General features: G+C 36.2%; 1 protein-coding gene across 2 annotated transcripts; it reads right to left on the bottom strand.

The window, feature by feature from the left end:
- Nucleotides 1-811: 811 nt before the first annotated feature.
- On the bottom strand, nucleotides 812-22,157 carry LOC148869842 (Alg9-like mannosyltransferase family). 2 transcript variants are annotated; one of them, XM_088970207.1, is made up of 10 exons: nucleotides 21,533-22,016; nucleotides 21,285-21,402; nucleotides 18,067-18,171; nucleotides 17,698-17,981; nucleotides 12,924-13,205; nucleotides 12,605-12,803; nucleotides 12,211-12,362; nucleotides 11,912-12,074; nucleotides 11,691-11,796; nucleotides 812-1,113 (listed from the first exon to the last, which is right to left on the bottom strand). In XM_088970207.1, the coding sequence occupies exons 1-9, from the start codon at nucleotides 21,745-21,747 to the stop codon at nucleotides 11,716-11,718; spliced, it is 1,599 nt and encodes a 532-aa protein (XP_088826333.1). In that variant the 5' UTR covers nucleotides 21,748-22,016; the 3' UTR covers nucleotides 812-1,113; nucleotides 11,691-11,715. The 2 variants fall into 2 exon arrangements, with proteins under 2 accessions (XP_088826333.1, XP_088826332.1); XM_088970206.1 differs by lacking the exon at nucleotides 812-1,113 and having other exon boundaries at nucleotides 11,539-11,796; nucleotides 21,533-22,157.
- Between the last annotated feature and the right edge of the window lie 3,297 nt (nucleotides 22,158-25,454).

The raw sequence follows: 25,454 nt of genomic DNA, 5'->3' as shown, positions 1-25,454 counted from the left end.
GTACCACCTCTAGAGAATAGGATGAGTGGAAACACCTAGAGGACTAGTAGGAGGAGGGGGAGGAGCAGGAGTGGAAGACCTCAAAGGAGAGGATCCCTACACAGGAATGGGGGTAACTGTGGAGGACTCAACACAAGATTCAACTGGAGTTGGCAAAGGAAGGGATGAAGAAAACAACTCGAGACATCTCTCCCCCTCAGAAGGATGGCTATAAAAAGGAATTGATTCTGCAATGGTGACATTAATGGAAACAAATCAGGTGCCACTAATGGGATCAAAACAATACCCTTTTTGGTGGAGGCATAACCAAGGAAGATACACTTCTGAGCCTTTGGGTCAAACTTGTGTCTTTTGGAACTAAAAATGTGGACATAACAAGTGCAACCAAAGACCCTCAAAGGAATAGAGAAAATCCCAACACCAGGAAAGAGGACTCCAAAGGGAGATTTTAACCCCAAGACTTGAAAAGGCATGCAGTTAATAAGGTAGGTAGCTATTAAAACTGCATCACCCCAAAACTTCACAAGAATATGGGTAGCAAAAAGAATGCCCTTCTAAAAATATTCTCAAGATAGGAGGTAAAGCCCTTCTAAAAATATTCCTAAGCAATGTCTAAATGGAATATTTTGATGTGGGTATTAAACTGAGTATGTGTTCATGGAACTATTGCACAAGTTTAGGCACTTCAGTCCGAGAGCGCATAGGGTAAATCCAAGTATATCATGAAAAATCATCAATAAACAGGATGAAATATTTATACCCACCCATACATGGTAAATGGTAAGGTCCCCACACATCAGAGTGAACAATATTAAAAGGAATAGTTGATCTTTTATTACTTGAAGGATAAATGCTCTTACAATACTTTGAGAAGTCACAAGATTCACAATGAAGACTCGATAGACTAATTCCTTTAAATAACTTTGGAAACAACTAACTCAATGAAGAAAAGGACAAATGACCCAAACGACTATGACATAACATAATACAACTAATGAACTCTAAAACAAATGTAGTTCTCTTAGGTTGTACTTGACTCTACTCAGGCATGTCTAACAAATAGATCACATTCACCTCATGGCCACTCCCAATCACCTTCTGAGATTCCATGTCCTGAAAAACACAATATGAAGGAAAAAAAGTCACACTACAATTCAAGGATTTAGTCAAATTACTAACTGAAAGCAAATTGGTATTAAGTTTAGGTACATGAAGAACATATGATAAGGTCAGTGCATTAGAGGTCTTAATGTCTTCCTTTCCCGTGATAAGGGCTAGGGAGCCATCAACAATAGATATCTATCCCGACCAAAAAGAAGTTGGTAAGAGGTGAATAACTGTGAAACATTGGTCATATGGTCAGAAGCAACAAAATCAATTATCCAAGGGGTTTTATGAGTACCTAAGACAAAAGAATGAGGTGTAGTGGCACGAATACCTAAGTGAGCATAAGCAGAGGAAGAAACAGTCTCTAAAGGAGCTATAGCAGTGGACTCTAAGTGGTTGATGATTCGGCCATACTTCTCATATTCAGTCCTGGTGGTTGCAAGCTGTTCTCCCACTGACTTCTCTCCACTTTGTCCTTGTTCACTTTGTGAATAGGTGGCAACATTTGCATTTCCACCTTACCTAGTTTCAACCCTTTTCCCACCATTTTCTTTCTTGAAACTGGTAGGAACAAGCTCTGAATGTTGTCTTTAGTGTGTTTAGACTTGTTGCAAAAGTCACAAATAACATCTTTCTCCCCAGTGCTAACCTTCGGCTTCATCCTTGCATTAGCATAGTGATCAACCTGTGGCTCAACAAACTAAGCATGTCTTCTACTCTCCTCACTACTTACCATAGCATATGCCGGAGACAAAGTCACCTCATCCTTTGCTAAAACATTTTGCCTCACAATATCATACTCTGAGTTGAGTCCGATGAGGAACTCAAGACCCAATTTCTCTCTGCCAACCTCTTATATGCTTCCGCATCCTTTGTGCAATCCCAAACAACAGTCTCCATCAGATCGATCTCTTGCCAAAGAGATTTCAGCATAGAGAAGTAGACTGCTAAGGGCTTCTCCCCCTGTCTAAGATTATTCACATCATGCTTCAATTTGCAGGCCCAAGCAACATTAAGCTTTTGGGAATAGGTCTCTGTGAAACTATCCCACACTTCTTTTGCAGTTTCAATCCACAGGTAGTGCTGACTAATGTGTGGTTGCATAGAATTCACTAACAAATCCACTACTGTGTAGTTTTCCTACATCCACCTTTCATAGGTAGGATCATCCTACAACGGTTTCTTCTTGCTCCTGGTAATATAACCCCATTTTCCTCTACTACACACATGTGCCTTAATAGATTGAGACCAAATTGGTCCCATCTAGCTTCACAGTAGTCACAGCCCCAAAAAGATTCTCCACTGACCCCCCATGTCCAAACTCGGAATTTGTGGAATATTTGATCTCTCCTCCAGTTTTCTCCATTGAGTAAACGGATGCAAACGAAAATCAAATTAGGGCTTTACTAGGCTAGATTTACTATTCTAAGCAAAGAACTACCTCTCAACCCCCCAAAATTACGGTTTCACAGGATCCTGCGGGATGGGGAGAAAGAGAGAAACTTCAACCACCCCTTCTAGAGGTTCTAGAATTCAATCCAACCAAAACCACCCCTAATAGAAATCAAAAGGCTTACCTTTGATCCCCAAGCACCTGGTTAAAATTGTTTCTATGACCTATAACAAGGTTTCTCTAGTTACCTAGGGTTTTCAAGAAAAACCTCCAAGAACCTGCCCTAGGCTTCAACTAAGGATGAAAAACCTCCACAAAACTCTCCAAAAACATTCCTAACTAGGCTGCATAAGTAGCTGATTGATCAACCGATCAGTTCTCCATACACACTATGTATGGGCAAAGAAAGGAGAAAAAAGTCGAAAGTGAGAACCAACTCTAATACCGAGTTGAAAATTACACCTACAGTAATTCAGATAATGCAAGAAAAGAAGAAAAGAGAGAGAAAAAGAAGAAGAAAAGAAGTTTCAGTAATAGAAAAGAAGGGAAGAGAGAAAAGAAGAATTTGAACCTCTCTAGCCCCCTTTCATCACTTCAATTAATAGTTCTAAGTCTGAGTACAATTACTTGGATGCCCTTAATGGGGCAGCCAGCACTAAAGAAATAATTAAAGAAAATAAAAGAAAGCCCATAAGGCCCATAACTAAGAAACATAACTTTTAAACACTACTTAAAGGAAATAAAGAACACTAGGAACCATTCGGCCCATTCTCACTAAAAAAACATTATATTATAAATATATATTTATATATGATGCATATATATTCATTTATAATATATAGATAATATACATAAATATATAGATAATATATATAAATATATGTATATTGGCCGGTTCAGTTAACCGCTAGTTTTTTATTATGGTTAACCGAAACTTAACCAGTACCTTTGGTTTTTGAAAATACTGAACCAAAACTGAACCCATTGGTTCAGTTAACTAGAAATTTTGGTTTAGTCTCATCGGTTCAGTTCGGTTTTTCGGTTTTTCATGATCACCCCTAGGTGATGGAATATTACATAAATGCCTTTAATTAGGTGCCTCCTTACCAAGTTCGCCACAATGACATAAATAGCCTTGCTAAAATAAAACAATTTCCAACAATCCCCTCAATATGGCATAGATATCATACTTCATACATGTCAACTTTCCAATGTTAATTTTCAACTTGGATCTTGGAAATCCTTTTTGTCAAGTAGTCAACCAACTGATCCTTTAATTTCACAAATGGGAGGCAAACATCACCATTTGCTACTTGTTCATTGATAAATGTCTGTCAATACCAATGTGTCCGGTACAATCAGATTGAGCAATATTAGTAGTTGCCTGATTGTCACAATAAAGCTTCATAAGTTTATCATCCTGGATACTATTTCAGTAAAAGGATTTTTTTAGTTAGCCATAATAATTCAGACATTTTGTGGGTCATTGCCCTATATACAGATTCAGCACTTGACTAGGCCATCACAGTTTGCTTTTACTCCTCAAAGAGACAATGTTACCACCAACAAATACACAATATCTTGAGGTAGGACATTAGTCAACAACAGAACCGGCCTAGTCAATATCACTATATGCTTCTAACGAGAGGTATCCATGGAAAGTTTAGAGTAATCCCTTCCCTAGAGTACCCTTTAAGTACGACAAGAACCTCTACACAGAATGCAAATGAGATGCTCTAGGTTGATGCATCTATTGGCTTACAACACTGACTACATAAGAGATGTAGAGCCTAGCTAAGAAGAGATAATAACAACCTCCTCACAAGTCTTCAGTACATACCTCAATCAGATAATATATCACTATCATCAGCCCCCAATCTATGGTTTGGGTTTATCAGAGTCTCACCTGGCTTAGCTCCCAACTTGCCTATCTCCTATAGAAGATTTAATACATATTTTCTCTAAGAGAAAGATTTCTCCTGTGGATATTACCACCTTAATGCCTAATAAATATTTAAGATTTCCAAAGTCATTAATCTCAAATTCAGAAGAAAGAAACCCCTTGACAATTTCTACAGGATTTCCAACTGTGATGACAATGTCATTCACATAGGCGATCAACAAGGTCATTAACGCTAAAACAATCAAACCATGCTCTCAATGATTGCTTCAACTCATCAGTCCATATACTTTTCCTACACTGTTAGGAATGCTGAGACCCAGTGGTAAATCCATGAACAACTCCACCTAAAGATCCTTGTTTAGGAATACATTCTTCACATCCATTTGATATAGTGGCCAAGAGAAGTGAGAAACTAAATGAAAGAATAACTCTGATTGAACTCATCTTCGCAACAGGAGCAAATGTCTCTTGATAGTCAATACCACAAGTCTAAGTGTATCTTTAGCAACTAGACAAGCCTTGTATCATTCAATTAACCCATGTGGCCCATACTTCATGGTGTACATCCACTTATAGCTAACAGAATTCTTGCTTGAGGAAGGCCAACAAGTTCTCATGTCGGGTTCTTAATAAGTGTATCCATTTCTTGCACCATAATCTCCTTCCTTTTAGGTTCTTTTAATGGTAAGGGTTAGGGTTACCTTGGTCTAAGGTATCTAATTGAAATGGTTGCTCTATCTCTAGAGTCACCTTGTGCCTGGCATAAACCTGCAACTCTGGCTTGTTTACAGACTTAATAGGACTACAAGAAGAAAAAAGAGAATGATCTAAATGAATAGGATTAGGAAGACAAACAAGAGTCCTCTCTTCATTAGAATTAACCCCCTAAAGAGAGGCAAGGCAGGAGAGAAAAGGAACATCTTCAATAAAAGTCACATCTCGAACAACAGCAATCACAATTCAGCCCAAAACAATTGATCTCTATGCACTCCCTATTTATCCATATAATTTTCCAATCCATTTTCTGATCTCCTAACCCAGTTGAAGGTAGCACCACATCCTTAGCTAAAGACCTCTGATAGCAACCAATTGATGAGATACACCAATGTATCAATTGCATCACCTCAAAATTCCTTTTCTTTTTTTTTTTTTTTTTTTTGATAGGCAATTGATTTCATTGATTAAAGACAAATAAGACTACAAATTTACCCAATATGTATTCAGGAACCCATATTTTTAATAACAGCAATTAAAATTCAGCCCAACATATAATCTGCTGATCCATTTTCTGATTTCCGAACCCAGTTGAAAGTGGCTCCCACATCCTTACCTAAAGACTGAATTTCCCTCATTGTCTACCTGTAACCCCATACTCCTGATACTACTGCTCAACCAAGAAATGACAACCTTAGCATCTCCCTCCGCCTCCAGCAGTCTAATTACTAGTTTCTTAGCTATCCTCAATCCTTGCAACAATGCCAAGATTTCCACTTTAACAGAACATTTAATTCCAATGGATCCTGAAAACAAAGCTTTAATAGTAAATCTTTGATTACACCTCCAATACCTACCGGTCCTGGATTGCCTAGAAAGCTGCCATTGAAGTTAAGCTTCATTCTTGGACTGGTCAGTGGATTCCATTCCATCACAACCTTATCCTTTACCTCTGAAGAAATTTTCTTGTAAAAAGTTATTTGAATTTCTTTCAAGATACTTGCATTGTTGAATGCAAGATCTTTATTCTTGTATCATATTGATTCTCCACCATAGAACAAAAATTTGTAATTAATTGTGGCACTTCATTCCTGTCCATCAAATATAGCCAGGTGCATCAAGAAAAGTCATCAATGAACAATAAAAAACAAGGGTAACTACCCATGTAAGCAAAGGAGTAGGATACCCACACATCAGTATAAACCAACTGGAAAGGAATGGAACTTCTTTTATTACTAGAAAGAAAAGTCAATCTACAATGTTTAGATAACTTACAGACTTGATAACAATCAAAACTATCTTCACAAGACATAGACTAACCAAAGCTTGTTGTGCAAGCAAATCCAGAGGGTATACCCATTGACTTCACTCCACAACTAATCATCTTCCTTCCTCCAATGGACAACTTGGTTGATTGCGACCACTCAAGAAAATTGTTTCCATCAAGTTAGATGGTGGTTATTTGACTATCAGAATAGTTACCTATTCCCATAGAACCACAAGAACTAATTTGCAAAATCTCCCAGGGTAGCCATATTCAAAAAACAAACATTAAAAAATTTGGAAAGCCAAAAACACACAAAAGAAGCCCCTCTACAAATGAAAAACAGCATTCAGAAAAGCTCTGATAACAATACTTGATCAAACAAGAGCCTCAGTATCAATTATAAGATTTCACATTGCCCTAGGGCCTAGACAAAGAAAACAAGAACTGGCAGTAAATGTAAGGGAGAGAAAACATCACAACTCCCTTAAAACTCATCCAAATGCTATGAGATCAATTTTGATCTCTCGCAAGTTTTCATATAAACCAAACAACATCAACAAAACTTCTGGAAAAAAAAAACCCTTACCATCTCACCGAAACAGATTTCCCAAAATGAGATTTTTTTAATTCTTTTCGTTTTAGATCCATAAAATATGGAAAAATATCAAACCAAAATCAGATCCACCTCAAATATGCACCAAAATTCTTCTCAAATTGAGATCAACCTAGTGGTACAGTCATCTCCCTCTCAAGCATCAGCTGGTCATACAACCTACTGATGTCATCCTCCAGCGATGTTGACATCAGCAGTTGACAATTTAAAATGAGCTATGATACCAACTCGTGATATTTGAGTTTGAACCTAATGAAGCAACAGTGAAATATTGAAAAGATGAAGAAGAGGTGGGAAAACAAAATAAAAGAAGATGAACAAATAGGGTGTGTCTAACTTGATTCACATGGCCCCTAGTTTTGGTATTTATATAATGATGAAATATTACACAAATGCCCTTAATTAGGCATCTCTTTAGCAACTTAGCCACAATGACATCAATAACCTTGCTAACATAAAACAACTCTCAACAAAATGGAAGAGTCGCACTAAGACTAGTCAAGAAAAAGAAGATGGACATAAATGAATCTAAAAGAGAGAAACAAATATGAAATAGGAAGTGAAAGGTCACAATAATTCACCAGTTGCATAACAATGAAAGCTTTCCTTTCTTCTATAGTTATCCTCACTATTAAGTAGAAAGAACAATGGCCTCAATGGAAGTACAGCAAAATTGAATTTGTCTCCTTTCTTCTATAAACTTTTGTATTAAATACTTAAATGGTTATTTCACCCTCTGACTATGAACCCAGATGTACATCTTCTGGAATACAAAAGTAATGACAATCCCAATCTACTCAACACTGGGTTCCTTCATCCTCTCAATGGGGTGCAGTACTTCAGCCATGGTAACATATTAATGAAAATCCAAGGTGCACATTCAATCAGGACTCGGGAGGTAGGTTCTACCCATTGAATATTTCAGAACAGCTTTGAGAGCCATGAACAAAAATAATAAGAGACTTACAAAAAGCAGTCCATCTTAACAAATTGAGATCATATCAAAAAGCCATTTGCAATGAAATGAAAACTAAGGAACAACAAGCATGTTACAGTATTAACCAAAACATAAATTCAAAACCAAAGCAGCAGTAATCAGTTCTTTACCCAACTAACTACAGGGAAAATTTAAAAAAAAACTAATCTCAATTATAATTACAGAACAAAAGTTTTATCTTATAAATAATCAATTAACAATTTATGTAATAGGAAAAACTGATAAAAGGAAACTTAAAAGAAAAAAGAAAGAATTACTCTAGGGAATTAAGGTTTGCATCAACAGTCAATTCCAGGAAGCTCGAGAACTATTATATACGAGGCCAATAGAAATGTGAAAGGAAATAATATGTATCTGGAACTGGGGACACAAAAAGACAAGTGTCAATAGCAACTCTTAATTACTTATAGCACATCTGGCTAATCACTCTTAGGAATCTACCCTGCTTGGACTCAAGATTATTTCCTGTAGACATTCAGGTACAAAAACTGATAAAAAAGAGATGGATCAAGCAGCTCAGGTCGGAAAGTTCAAACCATGAAGATACAGAGATCAGAAAGTCACCAAGTGCAGAGACCAAGCATGAAAAGGAAGACATCAAGCATGAAGAACCCAACACTTAACAAATGAGGGGTACAGATTGTCATTTTAAATTCTTCTTGGTAACCAAGATGAGGCTGGGTTAGGAGGTGTCTTTAGGGACTCAGGAGGAAAGGTGTTAGCTATGTATTCAGGGCCTCTAGAAAATAGGGATGCACTGACAGCAGAACTATTTGGACTTCTACATGGACTCAAATTTGCCAAGCGTTTTGGATTCCTTAATTTGGAAGTGGAAGGAGACTCTCAGGTGGTCATCTCCTAGACAAGATGTAGCACCCAAATCCCTTGGATCTATAGGCATACATTTAGGGAGACTGAGAGCACTGCAAGGGAGTTGAATGTTATTTTCAAATGGGTGAGAAGAACAACAAATGGGATGGTAGATACTCTAGCTAAACAAGGGGCTATGACATCAAATGTTTTGGGCAGAACTGTCAAACTGTATTTTGGGAGAAAAGCCTCCTCACCCTGTTGTAACTTTCTTATTTGGCTCTAATAAAATATTATCTTTTTTTATCAATAACTAATAAAATATTATCTTATTGATCAAAAAAATGTCTATAAGCCGAAAGAAGAAGGGAGGAGGGATTTCTGGGAGGAGCTAGAGGAAATTAGACAGACATGAGGGATCCTTGGTTCTTTTTTTTTTTTCTTTTTTGAGAGGGGATTTTAATGTTGTAAGAAGGTTGAATGAGATGAAAGGGGGGAGGGAGAGAAGCGTTGGTGTGGGGAAGAGGAGGTTTGGGAATTTCATCACTTCACTTGGGCTTGTTGATCCACCTTTAAATGGTGGAAGGTTCACCTGGACAAATGGACAGCATCCGGCAATACTAAGAAGGTTGGATAGATTCTTGTTTTTAGCAGACTGGGTGAAAGAAGTTTGGTGATGTAGTCCAGGAGGCTCTACCTTTTCTTCCTTTCAAACCATAAACACATATTTCTGCAGAGGTTTGTAGAGGTGGCAGGTGCTAGACCTTTTCAATTCGAGAACATGTGGTTAGATCATCCAAACTTTTGCGGGTTGGTGCTAGACCTTTTCAATTAAGTGGGGTTCATATTAATTAAAAAATTATAGATGCTCAAGGAGAAAATGAAGGGATGGAAATAAGGAGGTGTTTAGAAACTTGGATAGCAGGAAGAAGGATGTGCTAGAAAAATTGGCACGGCTGGACAGGTTGAACTTTGGAGGAAGATAATTTGTCCTTGGCTGCTGAGGTGGAAAGAGTGTCTAGGGAGTGATTTGGAAAGAATAATTCAGAGGGAAGAGAGGTGAGCTGGAGGCAAAAATCTAGAGCCATTTGGGCCTCTAGATTTTATCCCTTTCCTTTTGTACATCTTTTCAATTTTGTTAGTCGGGCCAGCCCCCACAAGGCCATCTTTCAGAAGTGAAAAAACTTTTGTAACATGCACTAAATGGGTTTTGTTTGAGGCTCTTGATTTTTTTTCAAATCTCCCAATGAAGCATCAGACTCGGATTTTTTGAATCCCTTCCTCCACGATCGAGACCACTATCAGCCCATTCTATGAGATGAGTGGGGATAAATTGATTGATCTGGAGTATTGATCCGAAAAAAAAAAAATGACTGGAGTCCTAAATTCAGTATGCTCTTTTGGATAGGTAGGGGGAGGAGTGTCTTATTGGAACTTGGAAGTGCTGGAAAATTCAAAGGTGTCAAGTTCTTCAAGGGGCGAGTTGTGATGGAAGGAATGAAAGAATGGGAGGTTTACTGTGAAATCCTTTTATTCAGCTTTGTTAAGGATCCAGGTGGATGCAAACAGTTGTGAAGGTGTGTGGGGTAATCTTGTCCCTCCAAGGGTAGAAGAAGCCTTTGCGTGGCTGGTGGCTATGGATAGTATTTTAACTGCAGATCACCTAAAAATCCGAGGGCTCAGCCTGGAAAATGTATGTTTTATGTGCAAAGAGAACAATGAAACAATATTTCATTTGTTCTTCTCTTGTAGAATTTATGGCTTTTGCTGGAAGTTTTACTCAGCACTCTTCAATATGCAAGTCTTTCAACCAAGGTCCTTGGCTGAAATCTTTTTCCAAGTGGCCACCACTTAGAGGAAGCAAGAAAGCTAAGGTGGTGTGTAGCTGTATTCCATTTGCTGTATGTTGGTCCATCTGGAGAGAAAGAAACAGAAGAGTGTTTGAAGACAAGCTATGGAAGATTGAGAAGATTGTGGCAGCCATTGGAAAGTGTGTTGCAGATTGGGTGCTTATACTACCTGAATCTGCACAAGTTTGTCATTCAAATTTAGGGGCTAATTTTTGGGATGTACTTGAATTACAAAAATGCAATTCTGAAAGCTTCTATTGACTTTTCTTCCCCAGTGCTTCCTCAACACCCGAGTGATCATAATCATCTTCTTTTTGTTTTTAATAAAACTTTTCTGTTTACTATCAAAAAATGCAACAACCCACAAAAGAAAACAGGATGATACTTTGAGTATGATACTGATTAGGTTATTTAAATTGCTTTATTTTTATTATTAAAATACTTTTTGGCAACAAGTAACATATGAGTATGATACTTTCAGTTTATTATCTAATCCTACCCCCAATTTTGGGGGTGGCATGTCATGTCTCTCCTTGTTTGAGGTTATCTTGTCCTCAAAAGAAAAAAGGATGTTACATGAGAAGTGTTTTGGTTCACTTTTAATGTTCACATCAGAGGGTGCATTGCTAGTATTTGCTACACCACCACCCCAAAATTGAGAAATATCAAAAAGGTGACTCAAGAATCTACCCCTCTGCCCAAAATTCTAGGCATGCCATTTCACCACAATTTTTGCATGAAGCAGAATAACCAAAGATATTTCATTCCCAATTCTGCATAAATGCTAATGAGGCAAGCTGAGGCAACAAAATGTTCTTGAAACACAGACATACCAAACACCCTCTAGTAAAACCATACACTGGAATGAAATAAACACCAAGAGATAGTAGGAACTAAAATCATGATTTTGTTACATATCAAAAGAATGAATCTCCTGCAGTGGCTTCAGGGTCAAAACCAACTCAAATAAATAACATTATAAAATTTGAGAAAAAAAAAACTCTTATGCCAATTAAATGGGTTCCAATGACTTAACTCATTTGAATGCTATAGAACTTTCATCACTGATACAAGGCATATACAACAATAGATGATTGGAGATCCCGGTCCACCTTGAAGTGTGCATGGAAAAACCTCTTCATCTGCCAATTACCAAGGTTGACTAAGAAAAAAGAAATATGCTTGAAATGAGAACAATGAAACCAACAAGTTTAATTCCTTCTAGGTTGGTGTTATGAAAATCAAATTAGCATATACCTCTCTAAAAGAATGTGAGGTCAGAAATTCCTCCAGTAATCTCTCCTGGGAGTCAAACAATAATATATGACTAGGCAAAGACCAATTCTTCGCCATATTTGATACAAACCCAACTGGGTCCATCATAAAAAGGTCCGACTCATCTGGAATACCCTTTTCATCACTGGAAAATAAATGCAAGAACAAAATTAAGTACAAGTCAAAATTATCTATAGAATAGCAGTATAGCACAAAAATAACTAAAAGGAATACAAAAAAAAAATACTAAATAAACTAAGACAAGGTACATAAGTTCCAACCTTGGAGTGCAATCTAAAAACCGCATAGGAAGGTTGCTATGCAAAGTAGAATAGTAAGGCGTAGCATGACAAGGCGTTAAGAAAAGGATACTCTTCACATTCTCATCAAGGGCCTCTTTGGCTAAAAAGTTCATAACATCTTCACTTCCTCTCTGCTTGACATGATTATAGATAAGAATTGATGAATGAAAAATGGAACAAAGCAAGAAATGAGCTAAACAACTTTTTCAAGATTAAGGCTCTTTTCGCTAAGTCAATGACTTTTTTACCTTCATCTTCTTTCCAAAAATTTAAAAAAAAAAATGAATAGAACCAAAGAGCACAATTATACTACCTTCAGCATGTTAAGAAACAAGATCAGCTATATCCAGGCCTATTTATGAAAAAATCTTACCTGATGAACCAGAGACATATACAAGGCCATTGGAAGATTGGTCACAAGGAGGAAAAGTACAGCCAATTGCATTCGTTTATGGCATCTAGTGTGGTGAAGTGATCTTTTACTTTTACCATCTGAAGAAATAGGAATTCTCATTGCTGCTAAAGAATATCCAGAGAACATCAAAGCTATTGGGAGCACAGGCAAGACAAACCTGCAAATCCAGCCTATTTTAGCAGGCCACTATTTTCATGAAACAAAGATGAGTAATTTAAGGAATAAGGGTACAAAGTATTCTCATAATAAAAGCACATTCAAGTTCATATGGGCTTACCTGAACTCTTTGTGACCAAGCAGACTGTAAAGTCCCAAGACCCATACAATCAGACCAAAAAGCTTCCATTGCTTAGACTTAAAGATGCCAACTAAGGAGAATGGCAAGAAAGTAAAAAGCATGACAGGAAACCCCTGAGTAAAGTACCAGTGCCACTTATGTGTTCCATAATAGTCTCCACCAGAAGAGAGAAAATTGAACTTAAGAAAATTAAGTGGAACCAAGATCCATGACCCATACATCAACCGATCCAATAAACATGTGAAAGCAAGCACCACAATTCTGGCACAACACATCAAAAGATAAGGACATAAAAAATAGCCACCCTGATGCACTACCAAGCATCCAATTAAACAATAATACAATCATGCCATCACACAATCAGTAATACAAAGTTTAACATTTTAAGTTCATAACAAGCATAGTAACATGCATGTAGGCACCTATATAGGATTAGCCTCCCCTAACTAACCAACCCTCTGGAGGAAAAAAATGCCAGGAAAAAAACACACAAAGAAAGTGGCACACACAAAAAGGACATCATGAGTGTAGACCTAGGGCAAAATTAAAGCTGTCAATAGTGCAGGTGAACCCTGGACACAAAACAATCAACCAAATACACAGGGTTCAGTTGTATCAGTTGAACACTCTCTATGTATCAGTTAACTTCTTATAAAATGCCAAAATTCTATCTTGGATGTCCTTCATGTCTTAAAGAACCTCCCCTTCATCTTTAGTTCTTATAACTAATTCTCCAGTTTTTACCCAAGTAGCTCTCAACTTTTGTATCCAACAAATCTCCCCTCTATGAATGATTTGCTCCAACTTAATTCTAACTTGATGCCTATCAAGTTTGACCTCCCAAGATAGCCTCCCCTCCTCTATTCTGTCCAGCTACAACACTTTTTTCTAATACCTGCTTCTTCCACTCTCCAAAAAACTTTTATATTCCACTCCTTCAGCTTCTCCTTTAGTTGTTGCAACTTCTTCATCACAAGCCTGCCCTCCCCTTCACATGCAAGTTATCCCAAGTTCTTTCCACCAAAGCAATGAAATCTGGATTTTTTTTTATGAGTAACTGTAAGTTTTATTAGAGAATAGAAAGTGCATAAGTATATGTTTCAGCACAGCCATGTTTGTTACCCATCTTTACAATGTCCCCCTGCATCCTTTTATGCACTGTACATTAATATATTACAACTTTCTCGTGAGCATCTGATCCCTAATTGCTCTTTGCTTAGCAAGTAAATCTTCTTAACAGCTTACTCATCCTTTTACCGAATGGTATGTCACTTCCAGTTCCCTTTATAGCACTTTTATATCGGTCATTATGTGCCTGTACTGTAACATAAGCCTTTGCTGTCTGTTCTCAGCCAACATGCTACTACCTTTGAGGTGCCTTCTGCAATTATATTTCAAACTCGCATAATCCTCCCTACCCTTAATCCTTGCAATATAGCCATTAACTCCACCCTAAAAGAACGCCAATACCTATTGATTCCAAGAATATAGCCATGATGTTTGCTCTAGCATCATTGTAAGCTCCTCCTATGCTCGATGATCTGGGGTTTTCCAAACTGCTTCCATCAAAGTTTAATTTAAATCAAGATGAACTCAGTGGCCTTCACTTATCTCAAAACTTTGGCTCTTGTTGTCAATGATGTTGCTATCCAATTCCATCCTCTTCTAAAATCATCCACAGTAAAAGGAGTAAACAACTACATGGTCTTCACCAAACGCAATACCTTAACCATTATGCTTTTCCATAACCACCTCTTTTATATCCTGTCATTGTTTTATTTTTTTTTTTTTTTTTTGATAGGTTATCCTGTCATTGTTTTATTTTATTTTTATTTTTATTTTTTGATAGGTTGTCCTGTCATTTTTTTCTTCCCATAACTCCCATAGAGTATTGAACTGGTGCATCTCTAAAATACCTTTCCTCTCTTTGTTGGTATTCTACAGAAAAAGAGATTAAATAGTCTTATAACATCAGTTGGACAATTCCATCTGCAATCAAAAGTAGCAAGAAACGCCTCCCAATGTTAGAGACAAAACCACAAGAGATTAGTCAATGGTGAGTGGACTCTCCATTGCAAGATTCTCAGATGGTAAACTTCCCACAGAATGCCTTTACATTAAGAGACACTAGTCAACTCTAAATCTCTTTCATCAGAAGCACCTCCAAAGAAAGAAGAGGAGAGGATATAGCTTGAAAAAAAAAATGACACACAAGAGAATGAACCTGAAAGGCTGCCTGTCCAAATACAAGAGTCTATAGAAGAAAAATCAAGGAAAACCTTCTCTACGGAACAAATTAGACACAAGATCTTGTGTTTCAAAGTCCTAAATCCCAAGTCCCAATTAGCACCATTAGGTGAAAGAAAAGCAAATTGATGATGGTTTTGTTCTTGAAAGTGGAGAGCGTAGAGGTTTGGATAAAAATACTTGAGGGGATTATTCCCCACCCATAAATCCTCCCAATTTTTTTTTTTTTTGATCAATAACTGGAATTCATTAGATTAAAAGAATTTAGTTACAGCACTCCAAAGAGAGATAAACAGGCTTAACTCTCTCAAGGAAGATAACAAAAAAGAAAAAGTTACAGAACAGCCCAAAACATTTGATCCCTTCCCACCCCTTGCTTTGCCAAAGCATTAGCAAATGCATTTGCTGTTCTCTTGACCCACTGAAACTTGATTTCCAGTCCTCTAGTTAGCCACTTAATCTCCCTCCTCTCATTAGCATATTTCCAAAGTCCACTACCTTCTTGTAACCAACTTAAGACCAGCTTTGAGTCCCCTTCAATGATTAACTTTTGTATATTCAGTTCCTTAGACTTCCTTATACCCTCTAGTACTGCATAGACCTCAGCTTTGAAAGAGTCTCCAAACCCAATGAAACTTGAATATAAAGCGAGCACCTTCCCGTCCTCATCTCTGAAAACCCCTCCTACACCTAATGGACCTGGATTTCCTTCACTACTTCCATCAAAGTTTAGCTTTATAAGTCCACTTCCTGGTGGTGACCACACAAGACAAACTAAAGAGCAAGCAGGAGAAGAATTTGCCACCTCCAACCAGCTATTCAGCAACATACCCATAGAAATATCAACAAACAGGTCCAAGGATTTCAGCCAAAAGAGGAAAGAAACCATTCCCAAAGATCAGTAACAAAGGGGCAAGAAAATAATAAGTGGTAGGATCTTTCACCATTAGCCTTGCAAAGAATGCACCAATTCGGAGACAAGCACCAAAAAGGCCTTTTGCTTTGGAGTACATCACAAGTATTACATCTTCCGAGGAAGGATTCCCAACAAAAGGCTCCAATCCTTGGAGGAATCGGCTCACCCCAAACATCCTTAACTGGAAAGTTTTGTGCAAATGGACTGGATGAAGGCAGTAGGGACTTGAAGAAAGAGGCACAAGAGAAGGTTCCAAAGGGAGTTAGGGATCCCAAAATTTTATTTTGTACCCTAAACATGCATCATAGTGATCATACCTAACAAAATTGATAAAGTTGGGAAGAAATTTGGAGATAGACTTCCAAGGGAGAATAAGGTAGCTCTATTTGATAGACCAGCATTCCAGCCATTTGTCAAGAGCTCATGAATACTTAGAACTACCTTGTGCCAAAGCTTATTAAGATCCCCGAGAAACCTCCACAACCACTTTCCTAGCAAAAACTTGTTCCTCTCTAGTAATTTACCTATGTTCAGTTCCCCCTTTATCCTTTCTTTTGCACACTATTACCATCTCACCAAATGATTTCTTTTGGTATTAGCTAGTTCCAACAAAAAAGTTCATGAATTTCCTAACCTCTTTGCTTTCACCGGTAGTAATCTAAAAATAGAGAGGTAGAAAGGCAAGTTTACAAGGGTTGACTTGATTATGGTTATCCTACCTCCTAGACAAATATGATTCCTCTTCTAGGTTGACATTTTTTTTTTTTGAATATATCCAATATTGGGTTCTAAAAGTTCTTTGGACTTGGATTTCCCCCCAAAGTTATGCCTAGGTATTTCAAAGACCAATGAGAGGCCTCACACACTAGAATTCTTACATATCTTTGCAAGTCTCTCTGTCCCACATTAACTTCTATCATACATATTTATCTCAATTTATTTTCAGATTAGACACCTCCTCAAAAAGCTCTATTAGGTGTCCCATATTTCTCACCCTTTCCTCCCATTACATCCTCACAAATAAGTGTAATGGCATCCACAAACTAAGTCCAAGATTTTAGAAAATGGAGAACCATATCTTTGTTTCTCATATCCATGTTCATGTATCTGTATCTAGGTATCATAGTATTAATGTGACACTAAAATGATGTAGTAATCAAATAACGGAAGATGCATAAATATATTGATTTCATGGCATAAATGTGACTTGAGATAGAAGAAATTTCAATTATTCTAATCAAGTGATCCCTCTAAGTGCTGCTTGTTATATTAGACTGGTAGTCGGTGAGTTGTTTTTCAATTGATGCATAAACAGGTTTTCCCACCACTACCAAAGTATCAAATTGCTATCACCCTAAGTATCCAATTAAATCCCTTGATAACAAGTAAATAATTCTAAATGCATAGCAGCTCAAAGAAATAGCCAAAACAAGATGGTAGCATTATCTGGTATACAAAATAAACTTAATTAACTAACCATTTACTTAAAGTATAAAACCGTATATGACAACCATCAATTTTGATAAGAAAAAAACAAATTGACAAGGACTATATTTGTAGTCACTTGGGGATAAGATGCAATGTACCTACCCAACAGGCACTAGCTCGAGAAATATGAATCTCAATCTACCATGTGTTTCAAACAACTCCAAAAGGCCCACATAAAACCATGTGATAGCACTCGTTGGTCGAATAGCACATGCTAATGCTGCTACAAACAAACCCCGCCTTCTTGAAGCTACAGAAACATGGCCAGAACCTTTAACAAAGGACCAGTAGTAGAGACCCACAAGGGTGAGAACTGTCTCCAGGCTGTTTGATAAAGTCCGAGTGAAACAGAAAAACATGAACCAATTTGTGAACTGAGAGAAGAGCTATCAGAGAATTAAGTGTTACAACTTAATATAGTAATGTTTTAAGTAAATTAAGTGGTTAAAAACGCACAAAATAAAAGGATACAGTCCACTGTGCAACAGAGTAACCAAAGATGACATAAGAAAGTTTGTACAAGTAAACATCACCAACTGAGGCAAAGACAGACTGTAAGAGTCGTGGAGCCCTCATCTAAAAGCAGGAAGAAGGATAAAACATTAAACAGAGACTTATTCATTATTAAAACAGCAGCAGATTGAGACACCATTTATTTAGAGCACCAAAAGATTGAAAAGAAAAAATTCATTTACCAAATAACAAAATATTTCATCATATAATAAGCCCATACCTGGGTTTTCAAGAGAGTGACCATAGCAACATCATAACAGCACAACTGCTAAAGTATTTTCTTGGCCACACTTCGTACACAAGTCAACTGAAATTCTAAAGCCTACACCAACCATACTGCATCTGTTCTCTTACATTAAAAGCATATAGACTCTCCCTGTGCCTTTCAAACCACACAACCCTACATTTTCTTAGAATCATCCTTCTCCATAATGTAGTTAGAATCTGCTCACTCAGGAGTCTCTTCAAGGGGACTCTTCCTCATATGGAAAAGAAGAGCAAAAGATAAGAGGGAAATTTGAACTTCTTATTCATTTTGGTCTCCATGCAAATACATACCTCATAGGCAGAATTGGGCTTGTCTCTCCCAGGTGCAGCTGTATGGGCCATGGTCTTCCCATCAGAGCATTGGGCCTGGACTTGGAAATTAACAATCCCTCCCCCCTTAGGCACAACCTTATCCTCAAGGTTGATATAAGGATACTGTTGGTGGATGTTGGAATAAGACTCCTAAGTAGCATCCTTGGGTGGTAGGTGAGTATAAAAGTATTGGAGAAGAGGAGAGGAAGAAAAGAGAAAACAAGAGGGTTAGCCAAAAAATGCTAGATGTAGCAGTTGACCTCTCTCAATCTTATTTATAATAAGACAGGTAAAATGATTCAAGTACCCCTGATAAGTAAAATAACAGTACAAAAATACCTCCATCAAATTTAATCTACTTTCTCAACAATTTACTCATCTCAAAAGATCCTTGATCTATCCAGTTCCTCCAATTCCATGAACAAAGAATTAGCGACGTCATTCCCTCCCAAAAATATAAGTCCTAAGTTCACCATCACAATCTGAGCCACATCAAGTAACCTAAGTGAGATTAACATTTCTAGGAGATGATAGAATGCACTAGTGAATTAAATGATACAGATGGGCTTTTTTGCCCTCTATAAATAGAAAGTAATGCTATCATGACCATCTTACCCACTTTCTCTCCAAACATTAGATATGATTCCCAAAACAAAAATAGATGAATTTTCGGGAAGTCTAATGGTGGAGAGGTGCTCCTTTTTCTTGTGCTTACCCTTATTTGTATAGGCTTTAGAAAAACCTATGGCATCTCTTCAAAACGGCAATATCTCTTGGAATTTGGACTTAGACAAGGAGTGGCTGATTAGGAAACAAAGGAACCATCAGAATTCTTGCAAAACATCAACCAAGATATCCTTCCTTTCTCTGTTTAATCCTTTTTCAAACTGCTTGATTTCTCTCAATCCCAGCCTCATACTCCCATCTTTTCCTTTAAAACACATTTGGATTGATCCACCCACCCCAAAGGTCAAAGTGTTCTGTTGGGAAGCTCCACTCCAAATTATTAACACTTGTTATAGACTTCAAAGATCAGCTAATTCCCTAGCTGACAGTTTAGCTCAAACTGGGGTGGACTGTCAGGGTGTCAGTAGGAAATGCCTGGGCCACAGCTCCATTTGTATTCCGATTATTGCATAATTTATTCCTGTGTAATCAGCTTAAGGCTGCCTTTGTGCTTCCCCATCTATCTTTTTCTGGGCAGATCTGGCTTTTTCTTCCTTTTAGTAATATAATGATGTTAATTATCAAAATATGCAAGTAATGATCCTTCCATGTTTCAACTCCCTATTCATAGAGTTCATGGTTTTTCTTCATTTGGTAGGCATTATAAATATATATTGGTATAAATACTGCATCTAGAAATTACAGCCTAACACACAAATGCAAATCAAGTTAACCCAGAAGTGGGGAGAGGCGATTTGAATAAGGGAAGGATTTTGAACAAACCATCCAATTACTTCCATGAACAAGTTAAAGGGCAGCCTAGTGCATGAGGCTCCCACCAATGCAGAGTATGGAGAGGGATAGATGAACACAGCCTTACTCCTACAGATACAGAGAGAGGATGTTTCCAAGATTCATGCGGTATGCCTGGTAGTATGCAAAGATAATTAGAAGATTTAGTTTTTCTAATAACCCATCATCTCTACATCTCCATGCAAAACAATAATTAAATTATTTGGTTTGAGTTCATGAACCTAACAGTAGGCCAAGATAATTTGGATAAAGAAAATATTTCATTATTAGTTGTTTAAAAATTTTTTTCTATAGTGATTCTGATATTCAACAAAATTAGAAAACCATGTGGATTGTGGACAGTGGACTATAGAGTATAGAGAGCAGTCCAACTAGTGGGCAAGGTTCCAGTTAAACAATATAAAATACCTTTCTCCAACCCTTTTTTTTTTTGATAAATAAGATGAGCTTTTATTAGACTTTAAGATAGACTTTACAAGCATCCCTCAGAGAGGCACGAGATGCTACCTCTCTATAAAAAGCAAAGAGCAAAGAAAACCTTTCTCCAACCCAAATTACACCATGTATAAGATCTTTCCCCTACATATGGCAGCCTTAAGATTTTATATTTTCCTCAGGTTAAAAGAAAAAGATGGGAAGGAGAACGATGGTTTCGCCATATAGCAATGGGTACTGGACTAAACCTGCCACAGAAGGATATTTTACCATGATGCAAACATGTGCAGTCTTTTCAAGACTCCACCTCAACTGCTAGACTAAAAGGTGTAAGATACTAGAATTTCGACACTTCATAGAATATAGACTCAGAAGGTCCATCCCCTTTAGCATAGCCAAATGTTCTTACTAAATTGTTTTTAAACAGAAAATCTCTTTGGTATAGGCATTGAGAGGATCTATACCTTTGTACTAAAAGTATAAAACCAAATGTTCTGTAAATACTAAATTATTTCTAAAATAACAAAGTTCTCACAGTCTAACCATTGAACAAGGAAAAAAAATAAGGATAAAAGAAACATAACAAAATTGGTTCTCTTTGTATATATTTCTCAAAAATCTAAATCTAAGAAAGTGTGACCTGAACAAGTTTCAAATGATTCTCAGTTAAAATGAAGACTTACCATGAACCAGGGAGTATCAAGATGAAGAAAAGCAAGAACCTTATAGAGAAAAGCAAACACCAAAGGATGCAGGTAGCTACGGATCCCTTTCTCCCATTCCCAGGTTAAGTGGCCATATCTGTCATTCAATTTCCACAAACAAACATAATTTGATTAATTGATCCAGACAAACCAAGCATTATTGATGAACTAAATACAACTAAAAACAAACCTAAAAGAGATAAAAAGCGAGAATAGTTTTGAGTTACCCAAATATAACTCGGTGAGCAACTTCTAGGGCCTGCCAATGCTCATCTGGATTGAAATATGTTTGCACTAACAATGAATTGACTGCTCGAAAAATCAAACAAATTGCGAAAATTCGAACATCAGAGGTTGAGGAAATCGGTTCCGTTTTGGAATAACTAGACTTATCAATTGGCTCTTTAGTTGCTGCACTAGCAGCATTCAGTCTCCGCTTCATTATCCCTACCAGCAAGCAAGCTGACGCAAGAAAAGATACTAGAGCATTGAAGAGTGCCACATTATGCAATCACAGAGGGGTTCCACGATCGCTCGAGGATGACGAATGACCAGGTGCCGTGCCGGGAAACCGGTTGCTTTGAGAGCCGCAGCTTCCACTCCAGAAGAGTCCGGACCTCCTGCACCCTGGGTTGTGCACATTTTATTGCACGTTCAATCACATATTGACACATAGGCATTGCATGGTGTGAAGCTGAGACTCGTGCAAGCAACTTCACGGACGCTACTACACCCTCCGTTTATCATATTAGCTGAACGCGATGGCTGTTCAGCGGCTGTGTAACCAATGATATTGTTGGAGAGATATCATTGGTTCTAGTGGAGAAATCAGGAATTTTCTTTTGCTGGGCCAAATTAAAGTGTTAAACCATGGTTTTCAAAATCGAACGGATGGTGGGATCGGAAAATCGGGAACTAATTAGGTGATCAGTTTTGGTTTTCCCCAAAATCTAATTTTTTTAGAAACGGTTGATATTGGTCAATAAATCACTGACCCAAGCGATTAATTGTTCAAACGGTTTTGAGCATTTTTTATGTTATATTATTTTTAAATGAAATTCCATTGGAATATAAAATTGCTTAACAATTAATGAGTTGCTTTTATTATTGTTATATAATTTTGTAATAATTGCTACTTTTTAAATTGATTTTGATGTTTATTAATTATTAATTTATAATTTCATTTTTATTTGTTATTATTAGATAAGTTTATTTTACTTTTAATGATTTTGAATTGTTTTTATTGACTTTTTCTTTTTTAATTTTTAAAAAGAATGTTCATTAATTTTATTTTTCATTAATTTTTATAATTATTAATGACAAGCCCAATCCAAAACCAGATAATTGGTAAATTTGGTAAATGGAAAATATGCAAATGCATGTAAACGGATATGTCGTGGAACACACGAACTCTAAACCACATGGATTGATAAAAAACGGGTCGCATTTTCATCACGATCTTCACCCAAATATTAAAATAACCTCTTTACCTGTTTATCTAAACTTCCTACAATTTCTCTCTCAGTCTCTCTCATTCTTTTGTTCTTCATATTCGTTCTTATCTTCTGATTATTATGCTCCAATTGTTTTCTAGTGGTTTTGTATAGGTGAAGCCAAGATTTTTAGGTCTCCCTTATGATACCTTGCAATTAGGGATGTTCATAAGAAGGCCCAACCCGACCAAACCGACCAATGCAAACCGACCTAACCCGAGTCGACCAAGTTTTTATTAGTACGGGTCGGTTTTGGGTTGTGCAAATTCCTAAACTGATGATTCGGGTTGATTTCAATTTTCACACAATAAAACTGAAAACCGACCCGAACCGAACCGTTTAGTTCCTAGTTCAAACATGAAGTTCCAAAGCCCATTAGACCACCTAGTTTTTGAATGGTTGCAAGAAACTTTGGATTAATGAACAACTTTTGTGATTAACTTTTCATTTAAATTTTATCATAGGAGATGGCTGAAATGATGTTCAATTTATGACTGTTTTTAAAATTAGCAAGATTTTATCACAAATGACGAACTTAGAACTGAAATCGACCCAACCCGACTCAAACCGACCAGGTCGGTTTTACTTAATACTGAGTCGGTTTCGGTTTCTATGCCAGGTAACCCGACCAGGTCAGGTTAGTTGAAAAAACTACAATAAACCGACCCAACCCGACCTGTGAACAGCCCTACTTGCAATTGACAATCTTCGTTGAATCAATAGTTACTTGAAATAATCTCTATTGAATCTTGAACCAACAAATAAAAAATAAAGCAAGAAATAGGAAAAACGTTCTATCTAAAGGCAATTACTTAAACCAGATGCATGGATCTCCTTTTTTTTAATCATTGGTTTCCTTTCCCCAACTATATCTATATATTAAAGAGGAATAATCTGATGTAGCATTTCTCTTTTTCTCTTTTTTTTTTTATTTTTTATTTTTTAATTTTATATAATTCCACATGGACATTTATTGAGGCAAAGATTGGGAGTCGTAGAGATTTTTCTGTTTAGCAAGAGTCTTTCAATTTGTTTCAAAAAGAGAACGAGAGTACTGGAGAGTTGGAATGGGAGACCTCCGTTCAGTGTAAGTAGATACAGGCAGAGTTCTTATAGGCAAGAGATCCGAGTCATATTATAGAGGTTAGTAATAATTACTTTAAGGATAATTTATTATTCATATGTAATTAAGTATTATTAATAGATTAATTACATTTGTCAACTATATTATTAATAAAGCATAATACGATATTTTTTTTATTTACAAATAGTATATAATTAATTATAACTTAATTAGTTAAACTTAATAATTTAATTAATCTTAACTAATTGATAATATAATATGAATTAGCAAAAAAATAGTAAAATTGAAATTAAATAAAATTGTTAATTTTAAAATTAGTATTTATTAATTGAAATTTCACTTAGCCTTAGGGGTGATCATTTTTCAATCTAGCCCATGACTGGGCTCATATTAGCACCACTCATTTCAAGGTTGGACTTGGTCCCAACACTTCATGCCTAGCCCAAGTCCCACCTGGCCCGCACATATTTATGTGTTATTTATGTTATTTTTATTTACATATAAATATTATAAAACGATACTTACAGCACATATAATATATGGTATTTTATAATATAAAATGTATAAAATATTTTTTTATACATGACATATGAATGTTTGATATAAAATATTATATGCATTCACTATTTTGTACATAAAATTCATAGGCGGAATTATGCATGGACCTATTCAGGCCTAGGCTATAGCCCTAATTACAATTACTATTTGCTAAGCCCTACCTAGACATGTGTAGAGCTGGATGGGACCTATGTTTCTCGCTCAGAACCTAGGTCAGGCTTGGGCCTAGGCCATAGCCTTATAACATGTGCTAAGCCTAACCCGAGTCAGCCTTGATCACAACTACTTAGCTTCCATCCATTTTAATTCTAATTAATAGAAGTTTATTAATAAAAACAAAAATGTTAATAAGAAATTATTAGTTCTGAAATTAATTTTTATATTTTAATATCTATTAAAATTACATTTAAAAATCATGATAAAAGTTAATAAATATGATAACAATAAACTAAAAGTACATTTAATAAAAAGAACAAGTATATTTAAAAAATTTATTGACTTTAAAATCCATTTAAAATATAACATAAAAAATTCTAATAAAAAACAATAAAATTTAGTAAAACAAAATATAAGATAGTTTATTAATAAAATTAATAATGTAAGAAAATTATTAGTTTTAAATTAACAAAAATTAATTTTAACACTAATTTATCTAACAATACATAATCAAAAAATAATGATCGAATTGGACTTGGTCTCCCTTAATCCATTTAGAAATATCACAAGACTCCCTTTAACAAAATCGTGCATCACACAGGTCCATACTAATATTCTTATGGGCAAATTTCTTAAACTACTCCTAGAGTTAATAAATATCACTTAATGTAATGAAATGGAAGTAATTAATTAATTAATTTAACTGAATGTAAGTTTTTAAATATTTATTATTGATTAATGCTAGTAAAACTATTAAAAGTTTTAACTGTAAAAGTAGAACAAAATAAACAAAAACTAAAATCCAATATAAAATTATTTTTTGTAAATAAAAGAAACATTTAAAAAATAAAAGTGGAA

This window comes from Nelumbo lutea, chromosome 2 (genome assembly GCF_056320005.1).
Source record: "Nelumbo lutea isolate HS-2025 chromosome 2, American lotus-T2T, whole genome shotgun sequence".
Taxonomy (NCBI): Eukaryota; Viridiplantae; Streptophyta; class Magnoliopsida; order Proteales; family Nelumbonaceae; genus Nelumbo; species Nelumbo lutea.
The sequence above is the reverse complement of the archived record's forward strand: the minus strand, read 5'-3'. Positions and strand labels throughout refer to the sequence as shown.

Coding starts and splice junctions, on each gene's coding strand:
- LOC148869842 (XM_088970206.1), bottom strand. CDS start 21,747: ATGAAGCGGAGACTGAATGCTGCTAGTGCAGCAACTAAAGAGCCAATT. Junction 18,172..21,284: donor TTGATACTCCCTGGTTCATG/GTAAGTCTTCAT, acceptor TCCTGCTTTTAG/ATGAGGGCTCCACGACTCTT. Junction 13,206..17,697: donor CTCGAGCTAGTGCCTGTTGG/GTAGGTACATTG, acceptor GTGTTGTGCCAG/AATTGTGGTGCTTGCTTTCA.